At 46.1% G+C, this 21,093-nt stretch overlaps 1 protein-coding gene across 2 annotated transcripts in view; it reads right to left on the reverse strand.

The window, feature by feature from the left end:
• KANSL1 (KAT8 regulatory NSL complex subunit 1) overlaps positions 1-21,093 on the reverse strand; it is a 64,895-nt gene that overhangs the window by 17,603 nt on the left and 26,199 nt on the right. For both annotated transcript variants that reach the window (XM_065650950.1, XM_065650949.1), the window contains exons 3-4: positions 5,097-5,238; positions 2,137-2,241 (exon numbers count right to left, since the gene is read on the reverse strand). In XM_065650950.1, the coding sequence (XP_065507022.1) occupies positions 2,137-2,241; positions 5,097-5,238 (247 nt within the window). The remainder of the gene's footprint in view (positions 1-2,136; positions 2,242-5,096; positions 5,239-21,093) is intronic.

A 21,093-nucleotide genomic window follows, 5' to 3' on the forward strand; every position in this document is an offset into this window, starting at 1 on the left:
ACCCTTATGAGCAAGTCTAATTAAGCACAAACCCTCCCAGCAGCAGGTGCAGAAGCCGGGTGCCCCGAGGCAGCATTTCTGGTGGCTGACACCTCCAGCCCCGCTGCAGAGAAGCTGGCAGCATGGAGGGATGTGGACGTCCACCAGCAGCCACGCATGGAAGGGGAATAAAAAGTCAATTTCAGGAGGCGTTACTCTCCAAAACGGCAAGGACGGTTGCAGGAGTAGCTACAAGAAGGTTCCAAGTAGGCACCTGCAGCCTGCTTTACATCGAAAATGTTTTTCACTGCTCTCAGTATCTGTTATTTGTGTCACTCTTACCTCCGAGACCTGCAAGAGGTCGGAGTTCCATCGCCCTAGCGCTGCAGTAATAAAAGTCCTTGTCTGAAGAGCTTATACCCAAGTGAAAGGGATGAGAAAAGGGACAAAGCAGGAAATGAATAAACACAGCAACAGCGATACAGCTGTGAGTGGCAAAACCTGACAGCACTGGCCAAGCATTTTCTTTTCCATACATCAGAAATCTACAGGTATTTTCTGTTCCCTACATACAGAGATGATGTCTAAGTCAATCTAAGAAAGGACAACAGGATGACTCTGTGAGTATATGAAAAATGTCTTCCATGTGTAGAGACGAAGCCGGGTGGGACAGAGTCCTTCCATCTGTAGATTCCAGGTTGAAAATATACTTGTGTCAAATAAACATCCTGATTTAAACAGATAAGGAAGACAATATTATTCCTATCACTGTTAAATTTGATCATTTATCTCTGTTATCAGCCTGCTATTTACAGATCAGCTCCCAAGTAACAGCCAATTCATCAGTGCAGGAACATGCTATTTCTGAAGTGTATCGGAGCACACTGTCGCTGTGCTTGTTTATGACTATCTGAGCACTTTTTGGGTTAAAGCATGAAAGCAGGGGCATACGATAGATTGACATCACTGCTCAAAACCAGGCACTGTGTCATGCTTGTGATGCAATTACGATCTTCAGCAGCCCCTGTCATCCTGGCTCTCCAGCCTCCCGTTGCTCCTCCGTAATGGCTCTGCTTTCATTTGAAGCACTATCAGTAGTACTATTTCAGTCGTGAGCAAAACCTGTTCCTTGTACCAAATTACACAGCAGAGTTTGGGGTTCAGCTAATCTGCTAATTAAAGACCTAAATTCCAAACACACATCTGAAAGCCAGTGTCAAGCAAGGAGACATTTTATCACAATCACTTTTAGTAACTGCTTTGTGGTTTGGCGTTACTCAAAAATTTCACGGTATTTTATATTGTCATTCAGTATCAGGAAAACTCTGACAAAGTCTTGCCAGTGATCGGAGAAAACACTCAAAGTCGAATTTTACAGGCACTTCTGGTTAAGTTTTTTTATCTGCATCAGCTACATTTAATATTGGTCTATTAGGCTCAAGCACTCCCACTGCAGTGAAGTTCTGTTTATCCCCAGATGCGGCATTAGGACAGAAAAGCAGGGCTGCTGCAGCTTGGCAGCAGGAGTCTGAGCCACGCAGGGACCACCCTTCTCTTAGTACTACACTACAACTTCAAAATTCTCCATTTTAGTAAGTCAATGTGTCCCACAGGATCAAAAGTAATCACAGCCAGGCTGAACCGTACGATCGAGCCTTTAGTCTGTGGCCTACATTTCTGCATTAAATAATAAATACCTGGCACTCCACATAGTTTCCAGTGCATCTCACTGAAACCATTAGTTCCCTTTCCAAGGGGTAACAGTCAGGCAGATATTAATAGCCACATCTTTAGAAGCCTTTGCTAATTGTGCTGCTCTCAGTTTGAGATACTTCTGCTAGAAGGAAAGGATTTTTAAGCTTCACAAAATGCTAATGCATATTACAAAAGTACCCCAAGGAACTCTGTTCTAAAAGGTGTTTAAAGCATGTCATTTATTAACCCCAAACAACCTGGGATGGAGCGAGCTACACAGACCAACGCAACAGCAGTTCCCACGTGAAGTCCCACAGAGACGCTTCTGCAGCAGGCCAGTCCCCTGCCAGACACGTGGGTCAAGCATCTCTCTCCAGCACAGCCTAAAGGATCAACCCTCCCTCCCCAAAACTGATGAACGTGAAGTATCTGGACCCAGTCGCTTCTGCTGCTGGCACTTACCAGCCGGTCAGCACCGGGCTCCAGCTTAACCTCAGCACTAAAGGGACGGGATGCATCGTCTGCTGCAGGATCAGGGAGCGATGCTTCACCAAGAACTATCAGCCCCTGGAAGAGAGGGAAGGGAACAGGAATTAACTGTGGGTCCTTTGATCTCAGCAGGGAAACTGCGCATCCATTGTCCCCCAGAAACTGTAACTGCTGCAGAGGAAGGCTCGCATTCCCACTGCGTTTTTCAGACATGACGCCAAACCGAATCCCCTGCTGCCTGGATCTTCCTGACATCTAAGCTGAACTTGGAGGGGGAAGGACAGTGGCTGAAGCCAGATCACATGCCTTCCGCCCATTAACAGCAGACAGTGAGCTCCCTCTCAGGCGAAACTGCTGAAACGCTGCTGCCGGCTTGCTTCCCACCCCTTCCCCTCCTCCTGCACGCGAGGAGGTTCAGCGAGTTGCATGCCAGCAAAACCAAAGGGAACATTTTGCTGTAGCGCAGAGCAGGAAACAACTGCTTTCATAGTACAAAGTAGAACTTGCCACCCAGCCAAGCAAACCATTTTGAGCAGGTGCCAAAAATCTACAGTCGAACTTGTTACTCTGAACAGATTTTTTCAAAGAGGTGATATTCCCAAAATTCAATAAGGAAAGAAAAACACTGATTAACAAACTATTGCTGTAAACCTAGCAGGACAAAGCACAGTGGCACACTGTTTTATCAGGCTCAACATAGGTTGTCCTGTTTATATTTCACTCTAAGTGAAGCTTACTCTAAAAGCAGAACTGCTTTCTCTCTGAACACCACCAAGTAAAATAATATAATTATGCATATTCTGAGCTATATTACAACAAAACAGGCTAAAATGTGCAAGGGATTAGAGGGTTGGTAGAACCTACAGGCCATAACTACAGTCCAGGATAAAGACAAGACAGAACAAGGAGCTATGGAAAGGGCTGCTCAGATTAAGTACAGGGGGATCAGTCATTTGAAAACAATTTCAGAGGTTGCATTGTGTGTCACAAGAAAGTGAGCCTGGAAGGGAACCTGGACACGTCATCTGGAGAGAGGAAAGCGCTGCGAGGCCTCCCTCAAAGTCCACGGAGTCAAATCTTACACGTAACTCTGCGTCAACAACCGATGCCACAGCACGTGGCCACTCAAGTCTCTTGTAAGGCTGATCTTGCACCCTGACAGTTTTCTGCACAACAGATCAACAGCTTTTCAGAAAGACAGTGGCAGCCCATAGTTCAGGAATACTTTATGTTAAAATAGACAGTTCATAAACTAGATGCAACTGTACGTGACCTCTGACCAGCAATGAGGAAATAGGCAGCTTCTAGAATAAACATTACGATAATTTTCTAGAGTTTTCTGACATCCCAGAAGGATGTTTAGTGGATGAGAGGGGCTGGAAGTCTAAATTCAATTAAATACTGCTGTGCTTTTCTGTACTCTTGAAAGTTCGTCCCCTGAAAGCAACCCATCGCACTCCTAGAAACACCCTCAGGCCTGCTCTGGTGAAGAGGTCGGTCATCTCCAGATGTCAAGTGCAGGAGAGAGTGGACATGAAAACAAGAGAAAGTGGGACTGAATTCAAAACTGGAACCAAGGAAACTGTTTCCTTTTGACACTCTAGAAACCACTTGGGCTTCCCATTTGCTCAGCGAGAGAGTGAGACAGGGAAGCACGGGCATCACGAACAAACACCCACCAGGGACTTCTGCCTTCAGTTTAAAGGAAGAGGACGAAGGGAGCTGCCCCACGGCTGGGGAAGGAGCAGCCTTCCCTGTGACAGCCACAGATTTGGTTTTCCTGTCCTCGTACAGAAGCTACACTGCCCAAACCCATCGTGCACGCCAGTCCTCCTCTCCCATTACTTAACTTTTAGCATATAAATGTTTAGCTATTTTGCGTTTTATACTTGGAAACCACCTTGCACGATCAGGTTTCTTAAGACAGAAGGAAGAAGATTCTTTCTGAAACCAGTTCATTAATCTGACATACAGTCCGCTTCCCAGAAGCCTTTTGCTAATGTATTCCGTTGAGCAAGCCATGCTCTTCCACCGGGGCATTTACGGTCCTCACTCACCCGACCAGCCCATTTTTCTACATAGCTGCATATAAGCCCAGTCTTCCTCCCCTGCCTGGGCTTTCCACCCACCTGGAAGCCTCCCTCCCCACCACCCCCAGAGCACCACACATACTGGGAAAAGCCTTTACTGGACTTGGAATTCCTGAGGATCTGTAAGTTGATGCAACGCCATGAGCCTTCTTGCCACAAACCCCAGACATTCGTCCCTCCGAGGCCTGACATTTAGCCGTACACGCCTGAAAAAGTCTTGGTAACGATTCCTTCCTCATCCCTCTCTGCTCTCCCCCATTCTCCCGCCATCTGAGAGCAAGTCTGAAAAAAATAATTCCTTCCACAGAGAAAGGTCAGCACCTCGAAACAGCCTTTTTTTGTGACGGAGACTCAATTTTAAGCCCGTGTTATGTGACAGCATTCAGAGCCTTCTCCACAATCCCCTCCCTTCCCCAGTAAGTTTCTTGTTAAGTTGTTGCTTAACCCCTTTCTTCAGCTACTCCCAAGCTACTCTCTCTTTCCAACAGAAAAGTGTTTTAAAAACAAACGAACAAACAAACAAACAAATAAAAAAGAGAAAGGATTGAACAATGGAGAACAGCAATACATACGCAAAAGCAACGGTTTTGTTCAGTAACCAAGACTGACTTTAAAGTAAGGTATTCCTCTATTCATGTTACCATATTGAACCAGGGAAAAGAATTACACTGAGCCCATGCCAAATAGCATTACAATTAGTCACAACTGTGCAATATGCTTTTTGAGATGCAGGGGGAAAAGCAGCATCAAATTTTGCATATGCACTCCCCACTGCATCAGAAAAGACAGCCATTAGGAGACAGAGCAAAATCGCACACATCCAAAGGCACTCCTGGTCCTCACCTTATTGGCTCTAATCTGCTTGTAAATGTCCGTTTGCTGCCGGATTCGGTATTCCAGGTCCGAGACGTGGGCTTGGAGCCAATTCCAGCGACTGACGATGGCTGCACGGTCTGCTGCCCATCTCCACTCTGCCCTTCGCCTCCTGGAAAAACAGGGAGGGGAAGGGGGGATTATTTGGAGTGTGATTTTAATTACACAGTCCACAAAAAAACCTAGCAGATCTGACAGGTGGGTCAAAAGCTACATGCTGGATGGCATGACTGATACCATCTAGCCACTGCTAATAATTACCAACTGAACTACAGATGTGCTATAAAAGCCATGCCTCTGCAAAGCTATATTAAAACAACTTTGGTACCCAGTGACTGAAGTCCTGCCCACGCAAGCATTAAGACTGTATTCCACGCTCGGCTACACCAGCAGCTCCAGTCCTACCTGGCCGCATCTGCCAGACCCACTTTTCCAAGTTTTGGAGAAAACAAACCCCATCTGCCCTCCCTTCCTCGACTTAGCCTCTTTAAAAGAAGGCCTCTGTCATCAGCCTCAAAATATGCCTGAACACCAGTGCATATCTTGTGGCCACAATTAAAACTCAGTGGCAAGTTTCACAACACACCGCCATTTAGTTCTACGAGTAACCACAGTTTGGAGATGAGCAACAGAGTTAACAGCACCTTGCATAAGCTGCTCCCCTGCAAGAAGGTGTTGCAAAGGAAAGCGGCTAACAGTAAACTTGATTTCTGCATCTGATGGCTTTACCGAGCAGACAAAGTTTACAATGGGCTGAGCAGTTGCCAACGCCACCCCAGCGTCACCCGATCACGCAGCTCTAATCCAGATCTCCAGCCCAGTTGTGTTTTACTCTGTTCCAAGAAGGATAACGCCTTGCAAGCTTTACAGTCCCTCCTCCCTGCGAGGCATCTCCAGTCTGAGCCTAAATGTCACGAAATCCCCTCCACAACACCGGCCGGTAGAAAAGCAGTGTTTGGGAAGCAGATCTCCCTTATCTCACAGAGACGTCTCTCTGAGCATCGCTGGAAAAGCTGCACTGCTCTGACTCAATCACGTGCAGGGTTGACAGCGTTCTCATGTAATAGTTTCTCACAAGACTTTTCAGAACACGTTACTTCCCTGCCAGCCAAGTTTCAGTGAAATTTTACCATACTCTCATTTCAGAAGCTAAAAACAGCTTTACTGGAGAAGCGTTCATCTTTTTTTTTATATAGCTTAAAACCACAAAAGACCTCTGCAATAGCTGTATCTGCTTTTATGGCATCTTCAGCATCTGTGGATGCCACACACTATCCAGACCCCTACAAAGTCTGGACTCTATGTCAGATCCTGGCAGGCTTCAGCTGCCCACTGGGGACCCCTGTAGCATCAGCATTTTTTTAAAAATCAGGCTAAAAAAAAGATCGAAAGCTGCTGAGAGCACCACCAAACTGCCAGCTCCTTTGCTTGTTTCTGCAACCTTATAAAGCACCTGTGCCTCCTGCAACAATACTGGTCTGCTCTGTTAAATACATCTCATTCTTTTGTTCAGATTACACAGAAATAAAGATTGAGCATAAAAAATGCCATACACCCATTTAGATTCCTAAGCGACATGGCAGCAGAAGCAGCAGGAGACCTGCTCTTCACCTTAAAATCAGGACACCTCCTACCCCCGAAAAAACACACTGGATTTAAACCAAAAATAAACCAAGAAAGCGAAACGGGAATGTATACTTCGTCTTCTGACACCCTGCGGCACAGGTGGAGGAGGGGAAGAGACATAATGATGGTTCAGCCACACTTTCCAAAACAGTACTGAGTGCAGTGTGGTCCTCTATATTTAGAATTAAGCCTTTTTCAGAGCCTCTTCAATTACACCCTTTGCTGCAATGTGCTGTCAGCAACATGTATGTGTTTTCCTCATGTAGATCAGCTCTTGGATAACAAACTGTGCAGCTTCTTTAGCTTTTATCTCTATAGGAATACTTTGCAAGAATGATTGTTTTCTTGACTAGCATTAGAAAGTAGCAACCACGCACAAAATAGAGCATCTGAAGTCGCTGCAGTCAGCACTGGCAGGCACCTGAAACCTCAGCCAGACATCCCACTCTGCGGGGAGGGAAACCCACTTTATTTTTTTCTAAACATCAGGGACTTTAACATGACAATTAATAAGGCGTTTATTGCACTCACTCGAAATGGGTTTTGGATTAGGCTGAAAAGTTGCCTGAGGAGATGGCCATGGCTGCAGAGAGCTGCAAGCGGCTGCGTGGCTCGCCCTAGGAACGGTCTTGGGCTTCAAGAGGCAATGCTGACATGGGGAGCAATCAGAGCAGCAGTTTGCCACAAACAGCTCCTACCAGCCCAGCTGGCTCTGGATTGACAGCAACCTGCCTTTGGTCTGGTATGGCACTTCGCACACTGTCCTCTCCCTGAGGATCCAAGAAGAAATACACGTGCGAGATCTCAGGATCAGTTACACGCATCTCTCAGACTGCACCAGCCAATCTGCAGCTGCAGGAAGCCATGGCCCCATCCTAAATGTCGATTCTGCTCCAAAATTTCTGCACAAACTGCCTTCCTCTTCCCAGCCCTGTGCTCAGCTCTTCGTCCCGCTGCCACAACACTCGGACGGGCACGCGGTGACTTCCCAAGAGCTGCCCAAGAGCACCAGCACTCGATGCCGTTCACTGCTCTTCACTACAAGAGGGATCTCGTTGCCGGCTACAGCAAACAAAACGAGGGCACACCCGAGGTAAGTTCCCATTTCAACCTGGGACCTTCAGCGGGGACAAAATCTGCCAACACACCACAAAAGTGGTTTCAAATATGACAGTTTATGACATTCAGCTGTCAACTCTACTAAAGGGCAAATCATCCATATTAATTCTGCATGTTTTCCTTGCATTACCCACCACGAGGCAGCAGCCCCGGGGCAAAGTTTGGTAGTGCAAACGCAATGCTTCATGTCCGTACTGGTGCAATGCCCACTCCCGAACAACAGCGAGACGGCAAGAGACATCTCATGGTTAACATCAACTCCTGCTGATTCACCAGAAACTGAAAAACATCAGCATTAAAATCAGATTAAAAGAAGTTTCCCATCACTTTCTCTGCTCAACTTTTGAGGGGCTCCAATGCCAGTATTGAAAATAAAGTAAAATATTGGGACGCTTTCTGTTAAGAGTCCATGCTAGGGTCAGCATTACCAATACTTACACATCCTGGAAAGCCAGGACATGCCCAAATAAAAAAGCCCTGTACTCTGCTCACAACAAAAATCTAAGCGCCATCCCTCAAGCACTACACAAATGCAACTCTTCCAATTGCTCTCATGACCTTTAATTGTGCTAAGCTAAAGAAAAAAGAGATTTGCACCCAAATCAGCTGCTATTTTCCACTTTGCTCCTGTCGTCATATATTCTTCAAGTTCATTCCTCAGACCACCAAGCTTTTATCCTCCTTTTTCTTTTTCAGACCAGCACAAAACCAAATCTACGGGTCGAGCAAGAGTTAAACTCTGCCAAATACACTTCCATGACAACTCCATGACGGGAAGGAAGAGAAAACCCCACAAGCCCTCAAGAACAATCTCATTAGCTGATCACAACATTCCTGCCTGCGAAGAAGCCAAAGCGAACAATTTGTTCAGCAGAACACCCGCCCCCACCCTGTGGACAGAAACACCGGCTTCTGAAGGGCTCTTCTATTCACAGCATGCGCTTGGCACTAAGCTAAATCTAGTTCAAACCCCAACTCAGCTCATTCATTCCCGTACTCAGAAAAAACGAAGACCTCTAGAGGCTGCGAGTAAAGAGCTATTTCCACTGTTCCTCGCTGAAAAATCCCCACTGCTCAGGGGAAATTTGTGAGCACAAATCCTTTGGTCTGGTATGGCTGAGCAAGGATGGAGTCCTGCCAAGAGAGAGGGCAACGCTGGCCCCAGAGCCCAGGGACAGGCCTCACCTGCATTCAAACAGAGCACATCACAGCTGCCCATCCAAAAATGCTGCTTCTACAGAGCAACCGTCACTCAGATGAGGATATGAAAGGTTTGTTTTGGCATCTCTAGCTCATTTCTATTAAAACAGAAAAAAAAAAGAAAGAAAAAAAAATTGGCCCGGGCCAGACATTAAAAGTTGCCCAAAGTCCTGCACAGAAATTATGGCAGGACAAGAGCACATAGCCGGTGGCAACTACGCACCGCAGAATCCAAACTCCTAATGCTCCGGTTGCCGAATACCGGCGTGGAGCCACAGGTGCCAACAGCCCCTCGACTTGAAGTCACTGGAGTTCACTCCTGGGCAAAAGCCCTTGCCCCAGGCCGCTCTCCCACGGCAGTTTCTTTCCCCGAAATATCCCCGAATCCCTCCCCAGCTGACGGTTAAGTGCAGCCAAGGATCTGAGAAAACCCCTGGATGGGTACAAAACTCAATCCACAAACAGACCTACAGATGGAAAACAAAGGAGGGAAATTAAAAATACCGAAGTGAAACAACTGCCAAGGGGGTCAGCAAGGGACACCCACCTGCCCAGCCTGCTCATTGCACAGAAAAGAACCAAGCTACCAAACCACCCTCACAGCCCTTCCTGCCTACTAACAGATTATACTGGGATTCAGGACAATTTTAACTACATTAGAAGCTGAATAACAGAAATATACTTGAATCCACTCTGAGAAAGAAGCTCTCCCCTGAAACAAAATGTCAGGGGATTATGTTGTTGAACAACACTGTGTACATACCTCTGTATCAGGCTTATCCTAACAAGATTTATACTTCTGAAGTGAAAATGGTTTCAGAAAAGGAAATAAAAAAGCTACCTTCTAAACCATTTTTCATCCCTTAAATGTAATACTTTGAAAAATAATATGTGCCATGTAAGAGGAATCCCAGCAATCAGGCAGGCAACAAGCCAGCAAATTCTATGGAGATGCACACAGAGCAAGCTGTACTCAGTTTCTCATCAGTAAACTGAAAATCATAATTTTATTTATCTCCCATTTTTAGCTCAGAGCAACACTGCCGGCTGGTGATACACCACCTGCATCACCTGCGAAAAACGGTAACTTTAGTTCCCGCATGACCCTGCGCCACCTTCGGCGTCTGGCTATGTTGCAGAAACGAAGTTAACGGCCAAAATCAGAGCAGTTCCAGAACCCTACCGTCCACGGGTGAAACGCCACGCCACGCCGCCCCAGGCGTTACACAGGGCGCGTCGGCTCTCGCAGAGACGACAGAACATTTCATCCTGATGTGCAACGGCTCGGAGCCCACCACCTCCTGGGTTTGGTCCTGCTGGGTGTGGCCCCGCCGCCCCCCGGGTTCGGTCCGGCTGTGCTGCGCAGCAGTGACTCGTGGTGTGTCGGTGATGCTGAGTCGCTTGCCTCGTCTGTGCTGGTCCTTTCGCAGTTCCATCCACAACCCCAATGGAAACCCACAACCCCCAAGAGGAACATGCGGCAGCTTCCCCCAAAGCCTGGAAATGGAGAATAGTCTCTCAAAAAGGTTGGGTGGATCCCTTAATAGGTTTTGGTTTTAAGAACCTGATGGATGCAACAGATGTCTTCTGTTTGGATGGTAACCCTAAAATACTAATTCAGGCCATCAGAAAAAGGATCTCTGGGATTTGATGCCAGCTCCCAAGCAGGGTCTGCACACAGCGTCAAGACGTTTTGTCCACACAACAGCAGCTCTGCCACAGGTCACTGCGCTGTGCCCTCCTCACCTACGGCCACGCCAACAGGAACCAAACCACAGGGGGGTTCAACTCTGCGCTGACAGGTATGAGAACAGACCGAAGGGACAGAAATATTTAACACTCCTGTCCCCTGTGCCAACCCAAGCAATTATTCAGCTGTCTGAAAAACAGCCGTTCCAGGCTTTAGCTGCTCCTCAGACCTTAGCACCAACCATTGTTCTGTGACAACAGCCTAAAATACTGATTTTATTCTTTCAGCTATGCCAATGCAAGTACTTTGGCCCCGTCTGAATCCCGTTTCGGCATCCACGAAGTACAGAGCAAAGTGTGGCGAGAGGGGGAAGGTAAGGAAGCAGGCCGGAGACACGATGTGGGAATCAGAGGAGCACGGACACAAGGAGCGGGCGGTTATGCCAGCAAAACCGACTCTCCAGATGCACAGCAAAGCAGTTGAAAAATACCACATTTACAAGAGAATTTATTAGATCACTTTTTCAATATAGGTCTCCACATGCTCACGAGCAACTATGCAGGCACAGCAGCCAAGCACACAACTAATACTGCCAACGCACAGAATTTGCCTGCTCATCATCGCACCGGAAAATGCAAGGCAGCGTGTTCCCCCTGCAGACAAAGCCAAGACGGACTAGGTAAGACTATACCATGCCCGAAAAGTGTTTACAACGGAACAACAAAGTTTGTTCCAACTGCAATGCACTTCCACTCCATTGGGAATTTTCCCCTTAGAGCTCTGAATTAATATGCCATTCTCAACAATACAGACTAAACACCAAGACGCCCAGCTTTCCCCTCAAAATGCCTAAAATAGGATTGTTCAAGCTCACAACTTCTTCCGGGAGCATATCCTCCTTTTTGGCAACTAAGGCCATTTATCAGTATAATTTTGCTTACAACAGCCTCCTAACATGTCTGGGTTGCACAGGACAGCACAACCACTACGGTTTTTTGGATGCGTAGTTTTCATTGGAAGTTAAACTTTTTCTGTTAGAAAGCAAAAAGCGGCAGAAGCGCTAAACCAATGGAAATTTTGCTCTTAAATTTTTTTTCCCCTCTTCATATTAAAGGTGAGATTTCAAGAAGAGATTTACAAGCTCCCTTCGGCAAACTCAGTAGCTACTGACCAGCAACTCCTGATCAGTAAGTGGAGGATACGGTACATGGTAACGCAGGCTGGTTTTACCATCTTCGCTGACGCATCCTGAGCACAACCAGCAGCAACAGTCAAAGCTATTCTTCTTGAATCTCTCTAAAATAAGAGGTCCTGAAATACTGGACTAATTGCACACATTGCAGCTCCACCCCAAAACGGTGCTTGCTGCCAAAGCACCAGAGAAGCACATGCAGGTGGATACACCGGCAAAGACCATAACCCAAGCACCCCACAACACAATCCCGCAGAAATCCAGTATTCTCTCTAGAAAACACTATAAAATAAGCAAAAACTGCTGAGACACCCTCAGTCAAAAACACCTCACGGGCTGGGACAGCCAGGGCTCGCAGCGGCAGTCAACATTTTCCGAGAAGGTACGCTTGAGCAAACGAGCCACTTCCCAGCTCCGGGTCTCCTTCAGCCAGCAACAAGATAGCACCTCACACTTGGCAGCACAGGATGATTTGACTTTTTGGACTGCTGTATGTAAACAAAGCTTCCCTGAAATTAATGCAGTTAAAACACTGAAGAAGAGAAGGGAGCGTTCAGCATCTTAAATTCTTCAAACAAGAATAAGTGTACGACAGAGAGGAGACAATTACAGCACAGAGTAAACTGTTTGAAAAGTTATTACACTTGCTCAACTGCAAAACCCTTTGTATGTGCGCAAATAGAGTAGCCTGCTGTCAAAGAGGGGGAGCTCTCACTATAGACCATTAGTGGCACAATCCCTGGGGAAACAAGAATAGAGACTATGCAAATCAGGATCTATTGTTAAAGGGGAGAATTTATTTCACATTCCTGAGCAGCAGTGTTCCTGAAGCATAACAATTGGTGAGGCCCTTCTGCTGAGTACTGCACATTTTTATGCTCCACGGTAAATCAATATTCCATAACACAGAAACTATGTTAAATTATTGCTAGTGTGAGGGCAGCAGCTCACAGCTCCAGTTGGTGAACAGCATTACCGCAACACCGTATCAGAACAGGACTTATCTGGGACATGTTCTTCATCGTTCAGAAGAGTTTACTTAAGGGAGAATTTACAGAGTTATCCTCCAGGATGCTAAAACCTTTCAGCTCACATCATAAAGAGAAAGACACCAGCAAAGGCAGTTTCCTGCTCAGGCAGCACCAGCAAAACTCTCTCGTGATAATTAAGAAAAATCGCAGTTAGTGTTGCAGTGGAGAACTCCTCGGACCCCCCCAGCCCAGCTCTCCTTCAGTCTCCATCCAGCCCCGCAAGCTGTGAGGACCCACCGCAGACGAACACGGGATGCAGACACCTGCCCAGGCTGTTTTCAGCTGAGCAACTTTTGATCCCCATCAATCCAAGCAGCACTGAAGTGAGCAGTCCAACCAATAAAACATGTTTTCATTTTCCTCTTGGTTTAGCTTGCAGGAGATAGAGAGTCTTTACCTGCTCCTCCACCCACTGCACCCAGTAAGTACCGACAGACAGAACGAGTGAGTAGCACTGGATACTCCAGTCTTTCCAGGAATGAAAAATGCAGCTTCGGTCCCTTCGCTTTTTATTATGCAGCCATTAAGACTCAAGGTCAAAGGGTGTTTTGTCACGGGCCACAGGGAAGGGGGCCGTTTTTGTTTATCTCCACAGGTTTTGCAGTCCAAGATAAAAATGAAACTTCAGGATAAGTGATTACACTGAGGTGGGTGTCTTCTCTAGGCCTAGGAAATTTCTGTACCACTGAGATTACTTTCACCCGCCTTATCTGCTCTTCAACGTCCTGGGAGGAAAGGGAGCGAGCTTTGCAAACGCACGCCTCAAAATGCAGAATTCCAACATGAAGTTTGTCCCTGAACACGGCAACGAGGTTGCAACTAGGTGATCTTTAAGGTCCCTTCCAACCTAAACCATTCTATGATTCTAAGTCTGTGTTCTGAGCTCTGAGCATCACAAAAATTATTCTCTGCTCTGTACGTGAAGCACAAAAGCCCTACTGCTCACAAAAGCCTCTTCTTAAAACTTGTTCCGTTTTGCTTTTCAGTCTTCCTTGCTCCTCATTAGAGCAAGCAAGTTTTTAAGCTCACACAGAGGCACAAATAGAGAAGAACACATTTGTTTGGACCATGTAGTGACATGAGGACAATATATGTGGAAGCCAAGAAGGATTTCCAGCTGAAGCGGTCATCAATGCCAAATACGGCCGAAATGGGCCAGAGCGGGCAGCGAGCAAGGGCGAACTAATGGATTTTAGGGAACACCAAAACACTAAACAGAGGCAGCAGTGATGTGTAACAGCATCAGTGGTGTGAATTCACCCGTCGGGTGCAGACCCAGGGCTCCCGACCTTCCTGGGAAGAAGCGACACAAGCTGCTTCCCAAGCCCACCGGGAAAGCCGAGCTGCAGAGGAGCCACCTGCGTGTGTGCAACTGCATCTCACCCCCGCTCCTTCCTGGGCTTGCCCTCATTTCCAAGCCTTCGATTTGAGTTGCTTCAGAGTTGCAGGAAAAACGAAAATACAGGTTTTCTTGGCTTGAAGCGCAGGGAGGACAACGCTGCTCGAAGTGACAGAAGCACCAGGCCTTTTAGGAAAGGAGGACACCCACCGAATAAAGCTGCTCACCGTGCAGAGGAATCTGCAATAATGGACGTACCTATACAGGCACGCCCTAACACAGTCCCCCAGCACAGCAAGATCACCTCTTTAGTCTAATATAGCGCAAGGATAAAGCCGCACACCAGTATTAAAACTGAAGGTCACTTAGTCAAAGGGAAGGGGCAGATAGGCTATTTCTGGCATCAGTCCAAAAGAAGCTTCCTCTCTCAGCTCAAAGAACCCTTCCAGTTAACACAGAAATAATATACTTCTGGCCTTCGAGCCCTTTGTCTAAAAAATGGGATAAAATAAAATGGGCTAAAGGACTACTATACAGTACAGGAGCATGAAAAAGTTCAGAGAGAAACGGAAAGGGAGAAGGATAACGACAGGAGTCTAATGTGAATCATATTATGTTCGGTTTTGCCTGGAGCCATAGAGAAACATGGCACAAAGCAGCTGTGTAGCGCTGGGGTGGTATGGGCAGGGAGACGGGCATCTGCTTCTGGCTACTTAATTGTGGACAAGCAGCACTAGAAACAGAAGATCAGGAGGCATAAATTAAGGAATTAGCAATTCCATTCCACAGCAAAGGACGCAGAAAGGTTTCACAGCACTGGATCAAATCTGAGACCAGGACCCCAGTAAGGATGCAGGGGGAGATGCTGGGTTTGGGGTAGATAAATTCGGGGCACGAGTGGGAAGGACTCCGCAGTGCTGTCCTGGGAGGTGGCTAAGGATGGACAAAACGTAGCATACTGGGATGCTGCGAAAACAGAGTTTTATTTCCATTAGGAGGAGAAAGACACAATCTGCATTGCGCAGCCACATGAAACCCCTTTTATAACAGATGCTCCAGTGCAAAAAGGACTGACGAAACACAGAATTCAGATATCAAATGGAAGACAAAATAGAGCATCTCTGCTTTCCAAGAAAGGACTGAGCTCCGACCAGGTCAAAGCACCTTCAAGAAGGGCAACTCTGGCCACTAATGAATGTCCCTAATGAAGGGTTTTCAGGGCACTTCTCATCTCACTGTGCTAGGCAAGACTCCGCTTTACCCTGGATACCCGGTCCGCACACAATCATTCCATTTACAGCGCACAGCTTAAAGTACAAACCTCCTGATGATGTGCAGTTTTGATCCAAACGTCTTAGATGTCACTCCCTCAATTCACGACCTGTTTACGTCTCTAAAAAAATACTTTTTCTCTGTTACCAAATGGTTATCAGGTCTCCAGTCATGCTCTGGGCAGGGGTGACAGGCTTCAGATTACAAACTCTGGATAATGCACAGAGTCCAAATACATAAAGTCACAAGTGTGCAGCCACCTTTCTTCTACAAAGCAAAAAGGCATCAGCTCGTAAGATTTATGGAAGATGCGAGCTATCACTGAGAGCAGAGATACGGAATTAACTCCAGGTGGGCTCCTAGGAGGAAATCCACATCTGACCAGGAAAAAAAGCAAAGAACGAACAAAAAGAAAGAAGGGAAGGAACTCGACAGCAGTGTCTATGGCTGTATATCCACGGTCAACTACATGGGACTCTAATATTTGAACTTATTTACTATATCACACAGGAAAACCTTCCCTTAGGAAGCAGGGCACAACAGAATCCTGGCCGACATCCGTATCCTCCAACACGGCAGAGCAGTGGTGGGGAAGGAAGGAGGTCTTTGGGTTTACAAGGCTCAAAGCTGCAACTCCAGTCTGGAATCTGCTAATTCTCTGCTCCATCACATATTTCCCTTTTGATCCTGGACGTGTTACTTGACATCTTTCTCTCATCTATAACATAGCCAGAGGAGTTCTGGCTCATCCTCAAGAGTAGCCATTATCTATGGTGTATTTATTGTCCCAGGCAGAAGATTGCTTTAAACTGGAAAGGATTTAGTATCACAGAAGAAATTCAACCTGTAACCATCAATTTACCACTTTATTTCTTTTAATTAATTAAACACATGCCAAAAACATTCCCTCTGATCAAGACAGCACACCCTCCCAAGCAGAGTAGAGGTCAGGGAGAAAAAGCAGAACAAAGGGCCATTTTTCACCTTGTGTAATTGCTAATTGTATGACTGCCCTCTCTAACTGCAAGGATTGAAACTTGCAGGCAAAATATGTATCTTATAGACACAGGGACACAAGTTCAGAAGTGATTATACGGACTTTATTTCATTGTTTGAGATTAAAGAAAAAAGGAGCAGCAAGTGAACAGTCCACTCAGAGTAACTCATGGGCAAAAGCTATTGTTTAGGCTTTTTACTGGAGTTCAGCTACACGAGGCATCTTCTACGCAAATTGGGGGAGCGGGCACATGCAGCTGTCCGTATGTCAGAACTGGTGATGTGCTCCCAGATGCTCTCTCGTTCCCTCCCTGCAGGTTCCGGATCTTCCCAGAACCGCTTTTACTATTTCATAAAGCTACAGAAAGGACATGTGTTGTTCGGCAATTCTTTTTGTCTCCTTGTGCTCTATTTTATTTCCTCAATGTCTCAAGGGAAAAAAAAAAAAAAAAAAAAAGTGCTATAACTATCCCTTCCTTTTAGTAATCTTGAATGTTTATTAGCATGCCTGATCTACAAAAAAAACCCCAAACCAAACACAACCACCCATATGCCCTGATCTACAGCAGCCTACCATCACAGCTTTTGCACAGCCTCCTCCCCACCCCCGCTTCTTTGGTTTTGTTTTGGTTTTTTGTGGGGTTTTTTTGGTGGTTTTTTTTTTTTTTTTTTTACATCCACCCTTCTCTCAAAGCTCCAGTTCCACAGTGACCTTGCCAGCTTGTGCATCAGGGACTGGACAATAATTAGTTTCAAATGACGTGGCAAAATTTTGTAGATACATTTGATGAGAAGTCCCTACACAGAGGGAGCATGAAAATCCAGTTAAGTTTCAAAATCCTGCCACCCCTTCGCAGCCACCTCTCCCTATGTAATATTCAATTATGGGAAAAATAAATGAAACAACAAGTTATTTAGAAGCAAATCCACATAAATGTGTGAACAGAGATCCTTAACCTCCGATCTGTCATAGGCAGGAGTGATCTCTTCCCCACCGTGCGGGCAGGAAATCGAGAGGGATCCGCCTTACCAGTCCCGCTCTCTCCTCCTCCCTCTGTGCGTGCAGGAAAGCACGCATGATGTAATACCCTTTCCGGAACAAATACAACCATACTGCATTTTCCCCCTAAGTGTATGGCACCATCCAACCCTGACAATATTAAGTTTTTTCCAACTATTTATACAAGGCATGAAAACATCTTAAACTCAAAAGCACCCCCTCCCTGCTAGATGAGATGCTGCATGGGACATGAGGTCCTGCACTGGAGCACATCAAGTGTATTAAGCTCCTACTTGATTTACCATGAATACTTACCATGGACGGATTTGGAGGATTGTTGGCCATTTACTGTTTTTTCTGCAATATGCAACGTGGAGCAAGAAAGGAGGCACGTCGACGCTGGTTGCTACTGCAGTAGTGCGTCCCATTGCTAAAGGCAACCCTACTGCTTCCAGAGTTCAACCCTGGCTTCTCCAGAGTTTTGAGACCAGCTGCAGCAGATCCCAAGCCTTAATCCTTAAACGTGAGAAAGGCGAGAACCCTGACGGCAGGGGACGACTGGCTGCTGCCACTGACAGGTGTGGACTCGGGAACCTGGACTCGTGACAGAGCCTCAATGCTCCCTTCATGCCAGGCATTCCTCGGACAATGAAATCACTGTCCGAAGCTTCATAAATAAAGTTCCTCTTTGTGAAAGTTGAACTCGAGCAAGCAACCCAAACCCGACCCCATCTCTTGCCAGGACTTGGGCAGACAAACCCCACCCTCCAAGGCTGATGCTGCTGCCCTGTCCTGCCTTGCCATCACCAGAAAATTCTCTGCACAGACCTGGTCTGAAACCAACACTGTGTAAGTTAAAAATGAGACCAGAGACACCCACCCCAATCCGATGGGTAGTTGTTGGACCCAACAAATTCGACAAAGAGGAAATAAGCCTGGTCACCATTCAAACTCTTCTCTGCAACCGTTGCAAAAAGGGGTTGTGCAAATGTATTTCATAAAAAGGTCAGAGAAATGAGAGGGCAAATGACAGACAGGTGGCATGGCTAAAGGAGACGGGGAAGAAGAAGGAGGCATGAGCATCTAAGCCAAGAAAGAAGCATCCAAGCAATTCTTCAATTAATCCTGGTTTGGTTTCACAGCCCCATGCTTCAAAGTTGACAAGTAGTAAATGTGAAGTGGAAAGTCCCATTTTACTTTGAGGAGGGGCCCTGTACGTGCAAATGGCATCTCTGGGCACAAGACACTGTTCACCTCCCAGCAGCTCAAATTCAGAGGTGCCAACGTCTTCCTGGCAATGGAGCCAAAGTGCACTTACAATTACAGTCTAAAGGACAGCGTGAATTTAGGGCACACTACCCTCAAACTTCAGCAAACCTCCCGCTGGTTTCCATATAACCTTTGTGCACACTTTACAAGACAACTATCACCTGTTTGCATTACAGGAAATTATTACACCGGCACATTTAACTATCTGTCAGAAAAATGGACGCCTCGGTGCTTAATCTCATCTTCTAACATAATCCAAATACATCCCTTTCATTTCAGAATTAAGCTTGTCAGAACGGCAAGACCATTTCAGTATCTTCCGTAAACGTCCGTTTTTTTCAAGACTAAAGCTTCCCATATTTTTAAAAATTATTATTTTACTTTTTAGTGTTTAATTGTTTAAAGATAACTCTTTTTGAAAAAAAATCTTTGGTACTCCACAGCTTCTTGACCAAGCCATCGGTATGACACAGAGCAGACAAACCACATTCTAAGATGATGAGCAACTGAAAGGGAAGACCAGGAGCAGGAGGCATCTTGAGTAGTTTCTGCAGAAATAAAAATCTAAATAAACCTTGATGGAACGAACAAAAAGTAGTAAGATGCACCACTGACAGTAAGATGGCTTACTTGTACCAACAGCAAATGAAAGCATGAAAAGACAACACTTCTGACCATATTTCACAAAGTACTGGGTTTTTTTTTTTTTTTAGTAGGTTTATTAAAAGATGCTTTTAAATTCAGGAAAGACACTGTGGGAATTCAAACATCACCGTGATGCTTCGTTAAAAAATAAATAAATAGGGAAATGATTCATCCACGGGCAAGAAAATTTTAAGTCAAGTCACAGCAACAAGAGACTTTGAAAGCCATCACATCTCACATTCAAATCTGAGCTCTGTTCAGATGGCAAAAGGCAACAAGATCATATCCACAAGTACTTACGTTTGCTATACAGCTTCCCAGCCCTACAGGAAAGGAAGGAAACAAGAACTGATGGCCACAAGAACAAACTAGGCACGTTCGAGCCAGAAGTAAAAAGTGGTTTTGAAAATCCTCTGTAGCTCAGGCAAACAGGAATTTACTCAGCTAAATCACACAGCCTCTATGATGATCTCTTCTTACATAAATGATCTCATCTGGCCGTATGACCTAAGGCTACAGAAAAACAAAAAAATCTTGACACCATTTCTCTAAGCTTGCTTTCCTTCTTTTCCTGCCAGTTCTCCCAGTATCGTTTTGTCTCCTTCCAGCAGCTTTTCTGTCCCATTGCCCCACACATTGCGCCGCTCTGTCCATCTCAGTCTCGTCCAGCAGCTGGAAGATTAAGACGCCCTGTCCACACACACTGTGCGCCCATCCAGGAAGCACTGGACCACAAAACATTCTCAGTCCTAGCAATGTGTCCCGACCACCAGTACCCAGCAAGTACCAGTATCAAAACATTCAGCCGTGCTAGCTGTGACGTGGTAGTGTTGAGAGACAGAGCCGAGTGTCTGGATTACCTTACGGAATCAGCTCCACTGCGGAAGCTTTAATCCAGGGATTTCATTCTAGTTTCCATTAAATTCTTCCCCAAAAGTTGCCGTGAGCATTGAGATGCCCTCTCAACTGCCCACTGCTGTGCACATCAACGAAATCGGAATTTGAAAGATGGCTGGACAAGTATCGAGAACTACAGTTTCAGCAAATTTGGGTTACTACGGGTTCCATATAGGCACATAGAGAAAATTAGCATTACCCAGACGGCAAGGATCCAGCGGAAAGCACTGACATCAGATCCTATACATGCCACCTTCTTCAAAGAAAGTCTAAAACTAAGAAAACTGGCAGGCAAGACTGTCCCTTACACAGATTTACTACTTGCCTCAATTCCTGCTCTGTCACCTGTTCTGAGCAGCACGGAGGGCAGAAGGGGCTGCCTTCGTCTGGCAAATCAGTCTCAAACAGAGCACAGCTCAGCTCTGCGTCAGTCATCATTTTGCTACCAAAATACCTTCCCTTTAGGCAAGGCATGCTCCCTGCTGGGAGGGGATGTTATCTGGGTGGAGCTTACACCTGCTTCACACACTAGTAATAGGACAATTAAAAAAAAAACCCCACTAGTTATGTTTGGGAAGTCACAAGTTATTTACAGCCATGTTGGTGAGCGTGTTAACTTGGACAGCTTCAAGCAGGTCTCTAAGCTGCACGTCAGGCTTATAGTCCTACAGTCACACGCATGGGGCATCCT

This window comes from Caloenas nicobarica, chromosome 24, assembly GCF_036013445.1.
Source record: "Caloenas nicobarica isolate bCalNic1 chromosome 24, bCalNic1.hap1, whole genome shotgun sequence".
NCBI classification, from domain to species: domain Eukaryota; kingdom Metazoa; phylum Chordata; class Aves; order Columbiformes; family Columbidae; genus Caloenas; species Caloenas nicobarica.